Source organism: Trichechus manatus, unplaced genomic scaffold, assembly GCF_000243295.1.
Source record: "Trichechus manatus latirostris isolate Lorelei unplaced genomic scaffold, TriManLat1.0 scaffold00256, whole genome shotgun sequence".
Lineage (NCBI taxonomy): Eukaryota > Metazoa > Chordata > Mammalia > Sirenia > Trichechidae > Trichechus > Trichechus manatus.
In genome coordinates, this window is record NW_004444192.1 from 546,975 (window position 1) to 558,355 (window position 11,381).

At 44.2% G+C, this 11,381-nt stretch overlaps 1 protein-coding gene across 1 annotated transcript in view; it reads right to left on the reverse strand.

Moving 5' to 3' along the window:
• Window positions 1–11,286, reverse strand: part of COLEC12 (collectin subfamily member 12) — a 225,309-nt gene extending 214,023 nt beyond the window's left edge. The window contains exon 1 of the mRNA XM_004389698.3: window positions 11,164–11,286. Coding sequence (XP_004389755.1) covers window positions 11,164–11,170 — 7 coding nt within the window. The 5' untranslated portion in view covers window positions 11,171–11,286. The remainder of the gene's footprint in view (window positions 1–11,163) is intronic.
• Window positions 11,287–11,381: the final 95 nt, after the last annotated feature.

Below are 11,381 nucleotides of genomic sequence, written 5' to 3' on the forward strand. Positions count from 1 at the left end.
TTCACCTGAAGTACAATAAAAAAAAAAAAAATTATCCCCTGAAACTGAAATGACTGAATAGACAGCAGGTAAATGCCATCTTAATAAAGAAAATTAATTGTGAAAAAAAAAAAAAATGAAGAAAGATAGTCTTTAACCTTGATTTAACCCTAAGAGTAATATCAGTAATATCTGCCCTGGTTTTACAGCTATAAAATATAACACCTTATGTGGCTCCTTCTATAGATCCTCCCCCCTGCCACTGGCATTTCTAGACCATAGTTATTGAGTATTCTGCAAGTGAATGAGTTCAATGCAGTGTAACAAATATCGGAGGTTCAGGATATTTTTGATGGGGTAACTAATCTGCCTTCCATTCAACTGCTCCAGGTTGTTCCCTTCCAAACTGATGAAGTAATTTGTAGCAATTTAAATACTTGTAGATTATTCAAAAGTATTATAGGAGCTTTATTTACTCAACTGCTTTCTGAATTTTATGTTTTGCAACAATAGGATCATTTTCTGATTCACTGTCAAAGTTTTATTTTAAGTCAAAATTACAAAGACATAAATGATTCCAATTTCTGGCACAACTTGTAATTCTGAGCTTGTAAAAACAGCAGACACTTGTTTTTTAGGATACAGAGAGATAAAGTATCTCGTTCCTAGTTTATATTCCAACAAAACTGAGGGTTTTTGTTACTTTTACCCCTCCGTTGGTAGTCAGGGCTAAACCAGATATCCCCCAGCAGACACCAACCTCAACAACTTTAAAAATATGCAACAAATATGACACTCAAAAGCTAGACAATACATTCATCATTCATAGGTGACAGACCACACAGGAGGTGAGGTGCTTCCCCTTCTCTTAGGCATGGAAGCAGTTGTCATCCAACCATGTTAGTAAGAGATTCAGGTCCCCACCTGAATCCCCGCTTCAGATTTTACAAGGGCTCTGGAAGGGCCTCAAACACAGGGGTCATTCGGGAGGAAAACCAGTGCCACCCATTTCTCTGGGGCACAAATGCTGGGACAAAAAATAAGTGCTCTTTGGTAACATAAATAAATCAAACTGATAAATCTGTTCTGTTTCGAAATCACTTAACATTAGATTTTAAAAAAACCAAACCCACTGCCGTCGAGTCGATTTCGACTCATAGCGACCCTACAGGACAGAGCATAACTGCCCCATAGAGTTTCCAAGGCTGTAATCTTTACAGAAGCAGACCGTCACATCTTTCTCCCATGGAGGAGCTGGTGGGTTTGAACCCCTTACCTTTCTGGTTAGCAGCCTAGCACTTAACCACTGCATCTGATATTAAGTTTATATTATCTAAATAACTGTGACAAAAGCAATATACTATAATTAATTACACACGATGGACCAAATTGAGCTTAAGAAGCAAAGTTCAGGAAAATGTTGGTTTCCTCTCACCGCCCACACTGAAATGTCACACTCAAAGATTCCAGGGTAGCCCTGATGCGCCATTCACCTCTTTCAAAACATTATTTAACTACTTTTACCCTATCAGAATAATTTGAAATATGAAACATAAATCAAGAGAATGAATCGAAGTCTTTCAGAAGCAACTCAAATCTCTCCTCCAAATGAAAATATCCCTGTCTCCAGCCCAAGCTGCCTCTTCCTCCTGTCTTCCAGTAGTGTTTATCTAAATAAGGCACTTTTCACCTTTTGTCTTGGATTTCAGAGCCCTGGTGGCATAGTGGTTAAGCGCTCAGCTGCTAACCAAAAGGTCGGCAGTTCAGATCTACCAGCCACTCCTTGGAAACCCTATGGGGCAGTTCTACTCTGTCCTGTAGGGTCATTATGAGTCCTAATCGACCCGACGGCAGCAGATTTGGTTTTGGATCTTTGATTCCAGTTGTTTATGCACAAGTCTTACCTTGTATACCAGACTGCAAGCTCCTGGAGGGCAGAGGCTATCTTTCATTCATTTATTCGATGTTTCTTAAGTGCTGTGCCCACAGAAAGTACATACAGGTAGTCCCCAACTTACTCCGTATTTGAGTTATGACAAACCACACTTATAAACTTTTGTATATCTTACTGTTAGTAATATATACTACACACAATGTTACAGCACATAATTTGCTGATGTTACCATTCTCAGATGTTCATGTTACGATTTATAAAGATACTGATAATAAAAGGCAATAATAATGAAAGTGAATATTCTACTTACGTCAGAACTGATCTACGATGGAGCCACTGGAACAGAACCCCATTGTAAATTGGGGACTACCTGTACTAAATATTTGAATGAAAGTTAGTTAGGACTTGGTGGCCCAATTGTAAATAAAGCAGAAATACAATAGCTTAATGGAAAACTAACACCATCAATGAAATAGACATTATATCATACAGTTAAGAAATATATGTTGTTTTTAGCTGCCATCCAGTCAGCCCCCGACTGATGACAACCCCATGTACAACAGAATGAAATGCTGTCTGATCTTAAGTCACCCCATGACAGGCTGCAGATTGGACGGTTGTGATCCACAGGGTTTTCACTGGCTGCTATTTGAAAGTAGATCACTACACCTTTCTTCCTAGTCTGTCTTAGTTTAGAAGGTCTGCTGAAACCTGTTCAGCATCATAGCAACATGCAAGCTTCCACTGACAGACAAGTGGTGACTGTACATGAGGTGCACTGGCCAGGAATCGAACCTGGGTCTCCTGCATGGAAGTGAGAATTCTACTGAACCACCACTGGCCCCTAAGAGATACATACACACATATATATATACACACACATATATATATATATATATACATACATATAAAACACCTGTCCATAATATTTATTTAGAGGTAAACTTGTTTTAAGTTTTGTTTCCTTGATGTCATATCCTTACTGGATGGAACTAGGCACTGGATCTGAGACACAAATCTTTAAAAATATTATGTTATTGTCACCTGAATAAGAATAGTGCAGCTGGAAAACAAGTGCTCCTAGGTATATTAAATGTATTTATATGCATTTAACAATCCTCTCCCACTATTGTAACAAATCAAAATGATGTACTGCATTGGGCAAATCTGCTGCAAAAGACCTCTTTAAAGTGTTAAAAAGCAAAGATGTCACTTTGAGGACTAAAGTGTGCCTAACTCAAGCCAGGGTGTTTTCAATTGCCTCATATGCAAGATAATGAAAGCTGCACAATGAATAAGGAAGACCAAAGAAGAATTGATGCCTTTGAATAATGGTGTTGGCAAAAAATATTGAATATACCATGGACTGTCAGAAGAACGAACAAGTCTGTCTTGGAAGAAGTACAGCCAGAATGTTCCTTAGAAGCGAGGATGGCAAAACTTTGTCTCTTGTACCTTCAACATGTTATCAGGAGGGACCAGTCCCTAGAGAAGGACATCATGCTTGGCAAAGCTGAGGGTCAGCAAAAAAAGAGGAAGGCCCTCAATAAGATGGATTGACACAGTGGCGCAACAATGGGCTCGAGCATAACAACGACTGTGAGGACAGCACAGGACGGGGCAGTGTTTCGTTCTGTTGTACACAGGGTCGCTAGGAGTTGGAACCAACTCAAAGGCACCTAACAAAAACAACAACAACATTGTAACAAACGGGAAAATTGTACCATTTCATTGTAATTGCAAACTTCACTATAAACACGGTCCCCGCATCATCATTAGAGCTGATTCTTGACAACCATCACGTTGACAATCACACAAGCTCAGGCAGCTGAAGACAGATCGGTACTAACACTGTTCCCCATACAGAGCACAACTCCCTCCCATCCCCAAGGTCAGTATTAACATATTGATAATTGGCAAGTACTTTAACTTCAAAACTTTTGCCTTCATAGTATACACCATATCACTTGATTAACTTAGGACAAATGGCTCTTCACTGGCAACTACATTACTGTCTGGAGGAAGCAGCAGGTTATAATAACATGGCATTATAACAGCTAAAATTTCTAGAATTCTTATTATGTGCTAAACAGTTGTTCTAAACACTTGATCTATATTAATTTATTTATTCCTCAAAACAGCTCTATTAGGTAGGTACTGCTATTATTCCCCATTTGACAGATAAAGAAATCGGGGCCCCAAGAGGTTAAGTAATTTGCCCGAGGTCACCCAGGCTCTCTGGTTTCAGGGCCCAACATCCTTCACCGCCACACTAACATTATCAGGTTCAACACCTGGGACCACTAAATATAATTACATTTTATGAAATGGTATAATTATATTTTAAAGTACTTATTACCTACTTGGAGTTCTGGTGGCATAATGGTTAAGAGCTCAGGCTGGTAATCAAAAGGCTGGCAGTTGGAATCCACCAGCTGCTCCTTAGAAACCCTAGGGGGCAGTTCTACTCTGTCCTATAGGGTCGCTATGAGTCAGAATCAAGTCGATGGCAATGGGTTTGTTTGGTTGGTTGGTCGATTATCATCTAAAGTTGGAATATCTAAGCTTTACATAATAAATTGTTTTATAAACATCACCTAGTTTCCTAACAGAGTCCCTGGGTGATGCAAATGGTTAATACGGTAGGCTGCTAACTGAAAGGTTGGAGGTTCAAGTCCACCCAGAGGCACCTTCCAAGAAAGGTCTGGCAATCTACTTCTGAAAAATCAGCCACTGAAAACCCTACGGAGCACAGTTCTACTCTGACACACACAGGGTCACCAGGAGTCAGAGCTGACTCAACAGCAACTGGTTAAGGTAGTTAAGATCCAAAGAAACGAGAATACTTCACTCAGAATGTCAAACGTCCAACCTCCCAGGCTAGTGAATATTACTTCACGTGATACTGAGTTATAACACCAAACCATGCAGTAAGCATTAAGGAGTCACGTTTCAATAACTAAGTCAAACAAATGTATTTAATTTTAACTCCTAGTCTATGTTGAAAAACACATTTAAAAATAGTTTTAAGAGTATTAAATGAGACTTCATGATCAATTCAGGAGTTAAGAGAATTCCTAAAATCTCCTTGGAATCTTAATTTGAGATTACTAATTTCCACTTACATTGGTTTTTACTGCTATATAATTACAAAGGTCCCTTCAGCAATCATCAGGGCTTTTTCAAGGTACTGTGTTGATTTTGACTTTTCCAAGATCATTGACTTAAATAGAAATCAAATCACTGCTTGCCTGAAAAGTTACCTCCCTCAAGCTTTGGATGGCTGGTATAGTTAGAAATGCTGTTGTCAGCATTAAAGGATGAAATACTTTCTGTGCAGAATGTCTATACCTCCCTATCCCTTATTGTTTAAAACGTTTATTTATTATCATTCTGTCTACCGATCACCCACTGGTAGTTATAATTACATTGTCTGTCCCTGACAATGGCACTTCAGACAATGTTTAATTATCTCATGGCAAACCTGTCAGTAGCAAGACTTGTGCAGGGGCTGTCTCCAGAGCGGATGGCTACAGCAGGCCATCCATTCATTCCGTCAGCCATAATCAAAGGCTCTCAGAAGACAAGCTCTACACAGGGCAGCCACTCTGGAATCTGCTTCATCTTTGCATAAGCTCCAGTCCAGAGTCTCCTCCGAGGTCCCTGGGTGGTACAAATAGTTTGTACTTGACTACTAACCTAAAGGTTGGCAGTTCAAACCCTCCCAGAGGTGCCATGGAAAAAAGGCCTGGCGATCTGCTTCCATAAAGATTACGGTAAAAAAAAAAAAAATTCTATATAGCAGTTTTTTTCCTCTGTAACACATGGGGTGACAATGAGTCAGAATAAACTCGATGGTAACAGGTTTGGTTTTTTTGTTTCAGAGTCTCCTCCAATGTCTTCTGGCCTTTGCTGTGAGGTTATCATGGGTATAAGGTCCAGAGGGCAGGGCCCTGTCTACCTTGCTCACTCACTGTCTAGCAGAGTGTGGCATACAGTAGATATGTAACAAAGATGTATCAACTGAATGAATTATTAAAGTGTGGCTACAAAGTAGCATAGGCTAGAGGTTTAAAAATGTAGAATCTGGAGTCCCACAGCCTGAGTTCAAATACCGATTCTCCCAGTGACTAGCTGGGTGCCCTCAGACAAGTAACTCAACCTCTCTGAGCCCAAGTTTTCCTCTCTGTAAAATGGAATAAATGATGCCCAGCATGACAGGTGCTCAATAAATGTTGAAACCAAAAAAAAAAAAAAAAAAAAACCCACTGCCATTGAGTTGTTTCCAACTCATGGCGACCTCATGTGTTACAGAACAGAACTGCTCCATAGGGTTTTCTTGGCTATAACCTTTACAGAAGCAGACCTCCAGGACTTTCTTCCACAGCACCACTGGTGGATTCAAACTGCCAACCTTTAGGTTAGTAGTCGAGTTCAAACCATTTCCACCACCCAGGGACCTTTCTATAAATGTTAGCTATTATTAAAGAGAAAAATAATAAGTGGAGCTATTAAGTGGCCCATCAATCATACCTAAGAAGCTGTCAGTGAGCACAGCCACAGTACCCTGTGCCCTGCCTTGTCGCCATAGACAGGAAATCCAGAGCTGAGAGAATCCCGTGTCTTCCGGAGTGGCAGAAGAGCAGAAGCTGGAAAGAACAGGACAAGCCTGGGGTAGCTCACCCCATGGACGGAGGCAGACTCCCTCCACAGATGATGACCTCAAAGACCTAGACTGCCTTCTGCCCACCTGCCCAAGTCTGTTCACTGCACTCTGTCTGATTCACCAGCTGAAGCTCTGCCATCGGCAGCACTCTGGACACCCACTGCCCAGCATGAAGGCTGGGCTCTGCCACCACTTTGGGCTTCTGGAACCCCTACCCCTTCTTCCTGCCTTGGGGAGAGATGCATGTCAGATGTCGCTCCCTGGGAGACCGCCCACATGCTGGGTTTACCCCTGGCAAAGCATAATTTTTTCTCACAAAATTTAAACATCTATTTTCTTATTTGAAACCTAACACATCAAGGGCGATTTAACTTACATTGGCAGCAGTTCCATCAGCTGTTCTGAAACAGTATTTTAATGAGAATAAGCTTTAATTAGTAAAATCAGATACCTGTTTATGATAAAACTTGAACGCTATCATCTGCCAGCTTTTCCTATTCACACCATTACAGGGGGCGAGCCACACGGCAAAAGGGGGACACAGTGACAGCACGGAAACCACCTGGGGAAATGGCAGCGGAGACCACAGAGAATAGCTATACTTAGCAATAATTAAACCTCAGATTAATTGAAGGATGCCAAGCATCCTCAAAATAGTGCAAAGTCAAAAGTATAATGAGATTGGAAATTTGCCTTCCAGAGGAAGGGCAGCCTGATCCTCAACCAGCGAAGGGAAAGAAGCCTGATTTTGTTCCCACTTCCCCTCAGAAAACATGACTGCCTCCATGTTGAGTGCCGTCGGCCCTTACTCCTTGTTTCCTTGTCCCAGTTGAGGACAGAAAATCTTAGAGAGACACTGGGAAAGAAAGGAGACTGTGAGCCCCCAAAAAAACAGCAGGGCAAGGAGAAGCACAGTGTTTACCAGAGCGTTTTAGAAGTATTATTGCCAAACAGTATTTCAGAAATGTTTATATACAAGAGTACAGAAGTATGTAGCTGAATACTATGTTTTGATGACACCAACCTCCTCCGTGTTAAATGAGAACAGTGGTTTGGACTGCTGTGGTCCTGGGGCTTGGCGGTTGTTTGCAGCAGTCTCTTGGGCAACAAGCAAGCGTGGCTGCGCTGAAACTCACAAACAGCCCCACCTTTCCGAACCAGGGAGTGCGATTTAGTAACGGCATACTTAACTCAGAGGAGCCACATTCTATCATAAAGAACGTGGATATTTATCCAGAAACCGTGAGATTTATGGTGTCGTACAGCTCACTGAAAATGGATTTGGAAATAAATTAAAACTAACTTCATGTTTTAATCAGTTTGGGAGACTTCAAGTATTGCAGCAACGAGCAAGTAATTTTCTTCTGGAAAACATATAATGATGTCATTATTTTGGTACTTGTGACTCCAGGGATGGAGGAAACAGGAACAGAGACAGATGTTTGCTGAATATAACGGATAGGTGGCGCTGTGGCCCATGGCAGATTATGGGATTACACTCAGAAAGCCTAGGTTATTACAAAGGCTATGTCAGAGGTTTAACCACAAGAATTAGAAAGTCAGATGCTACCTGAAAAAGGCATCTGACACACAGGAGCTAAGTTTGCTTTGGCAGTCAGTATTTATGAACTATAACTTCTAAGGTGTCTCCTGATTTTCTATTTGATTAAAGAACGCTTTAGGTTAGTACTTTAAGTATCTGCAAAACTGGTTATTAACTTCTATCATTTAGAAAAATCAACTTTAATGAATAGTTGGCTTTCTGAAGCATAGTTAGTTAACAACTATGCAAAGTAATTACGAGCCCAGGGAAAGCCTAATGCAGTTTACTTTCGGGTGGGTTACCTATGGCAAAAACACCACCTGCTACAGGCAGCTTTCCTTTCGTCTAGGAACACACCTGGGGCTTGGCTTCAGAAGTCTTGTGTCCAGTTACTTGGCTTCACCCCTTCCTGACTACTGCGCCAATTGCAGGTTACCTGGCTACTTAAATTGCCTGAGATTCACCTTACTTCTAATCTGCACCAGAGGTGAATATATCACGTGTTCAAAGTGGTTTCAAGTAACACACGAAAACCAGCAAAGCTTGTCTTTAGAAGTCTACCAACCTCCGAGTTGCTGGTTCCTATTTCTTCTAGACTCAGTTTCCATGTCTACAATATTGTTAATTGCTGTTACATTGACTCTGACCCATGGTGACCCCACGTGTGCACAGTAGAACTGCTCCATAGGGTTTTCAAGGCTGTGATCTTCTGGAAGCAGATGCCAGGCCTGTCTTCCTAGGCACCTCTGGGCAGGTTCTATCTGCCAACCTTTCACCTAGTAGTCAACTGCTTCACCATTTGGGCCACCCAGGGATGCGGGAGTTAAAACCCTCCTTCACAGGCTGTTGAGAGGCTTGATAGAGTACTTGCAGGGGGCAGAGCACTGTGGCTGGCACTTGTTGTTAGCTGCCAGGGAGTCAGTCTCCAGCTCATGGTGCCCACTTAAGACCAAAACCAAGCCTGATTCCAACTCACAGCAACCCCATGTGTTAGAACAGAACTGCCTTGTAGGATTTTCTTGGCTGTGATCTTTAGGGAAGCAGATCTCCAGGCCCTTCTTCTACTTCACCACTGGGTGAGTTTGAACCGCCAAACTTTAGGTTAGTAGTGGAGCACAAATCACTTGTGCCGCTCAGGGACTGGTGACCCAAGAAAATTATTACTGTTCCCTCCCTTCCCCACCTCACCAACCAGATACATGGGTGCAAACTGTGTGGTAATAGTTGGTAAACAATCCTCTTACAGGATATTGTCATTTCAAAAGAGGCCTTCAAAGTGACCAGTCTATCCAGGAATTTGCCCCTTCCCCCTCATCCTCCCTCACTCCTTCATCGTCACTGGGGCAGAAGGTGGCCCGTTGAGGAGTGTCCAGACTGCAGGAGGTAAGCAAGGACCCTTCCCAGTGGGGTCTCCAGCTGGTCCAGAATGCAGTGTAAATTCACAAAAACGTGTTGAGAGCTCTTAGGTGTATTTTCCATTGCAGATTTGAATTAACACTGAAAAATACCCAATGGGTAAATACTGGTCATTTACCCATTGAAAAGCACAACAAGACTCTCAGGGTTTAGAAACTCCAGTGGGAGCTGGTGAAGTGAGTGAGTGGTTTATCTTCCCAAGAGTTTAAAAACTACTAACCAGGCAGTATTTTGTTCCGTTGTACATAGGGTGACTATGAGTCTGAAGCGACCGGACGGCACCTAACAACAACAGCAGCAGCTAAGGAATGTGTGTTTCCTAAAATGTAAACGAGAGAAGAGAAACTGCGGTGGACAGAGAAGAAACACACTATTGCATTTTGGAATTCTTCGGCCAGAAACTTCTCTTTCCCTAGGGCGGGTACTTTTCACCTGGGGTTCAGCCCCCCTTCCCAGGGTTGAAGACCTAATGAACTGGGGGTGAGCTAACTAGTGGGACACTGTCGCCCCGGACAGTTCAGAGCGAACTGCCTTTCGGGGAAAGCTTCCAGAGCCAAAAGTTGCTTTGCAAGCGCGTGGAGGCTCCCCGGGCGCCTCCCTCGGACAGCAGCCCTGGCCGGTCAAAGCAGTCGCATCGCTTAGTCTCCCGGCGTCTGGAGACGCCCCTGCACCGCGGTCAGATGGCACTTGGCACCCAGCCCCCTCCTTCGCGCCCAGCCCACGGAGGTACTGAAACCCGTTATCCTAACACAAAATCAGGAACTGCAGTCTTGTGTAAACACCACGCCGGCCCCACCCTTAAACTACTCCCTGAGGAGTTAAAACATTGCCTAGTCAGTAGTACTGGAGTCTCCCGCTGATGCCTCCGCTGTAGTTATTTATCTCACATATAAACCAGGACTCTGCTAACAAATCTCCGTGTTTCCACGAAACAGAAGGCTGCCCTGCAAAGCCCCTCTCCTTATGATTCTTTTTTAAGTGTCAAAACTGACACTTTGTTAAACCGGCCTGCAGAGGACACCGCTCAGGGACGATTAACAAGACGATGTGTGACACCCCCCGAACGCACGTGGGTACAACAACCATCAGTTGGGCACATGGAAGGGATGCAAAACGAAGAGCAGTTATTTTCCAGTCGGTGGATCTTAGGGAGGAAGATGCCAAATGCACGTCCCGAGCCAGATGAACTCCGCGGGCACCTAATCATTGCCAGATGTGGAGCGCGCGCACCGCGAACACCCCGAGCCGCGGCGAAATCACCGGACCGCGGCACACCAAATTGTCGGATAGAGGAACAGCACCGAGGAGAAAGGGAAGGGACCGGGGACTGGGGGGGGGGGGGCGGCTCTGGACAGCGGTGAACGGTCCAGGGGGATTATTATGCCTCCACTCTCTCCTCGGCATATTTTTTCAATTAAAAAGTTGGAAGCTGGAATCCGTAAACAACGACTTAGGGCTTCAAACTACTTTTCAAACTACACGATGGGGAGGGGAACACTTGCACGTTTAAAAACTCCAACCACGAGGTCCCCTGCAGTGCCCGACGCCGGAGTCAGGGAGCGCCCCAAGTATCCGCGCACGAACCCGCGGAGAAAGTTCGCGCAGGTACCGCCCCGGTGCCTCCCGCGCGACCCGGAGCCCCGCGAAGCCCTCCGCGCGTCCTACCTTTCATGGTGACCGACGAGACGCACCAACAGCCAGGGAGCTCCGTGCGAGCGCCGCGCCGCCGAGGAAGTCCACCCTGAGCACCCCGTCACTGCACTCCCATGGCAGCCTGGAACCGTCCCCCCGCCTCTGCCCCGCGCGCCCCGCACTCGGCTTTCCGCGCTCGGCGCTGTGCTGCAGCGGGGCTGCGAGCGCGCCACTCCCCCCGGGCGGGAGGT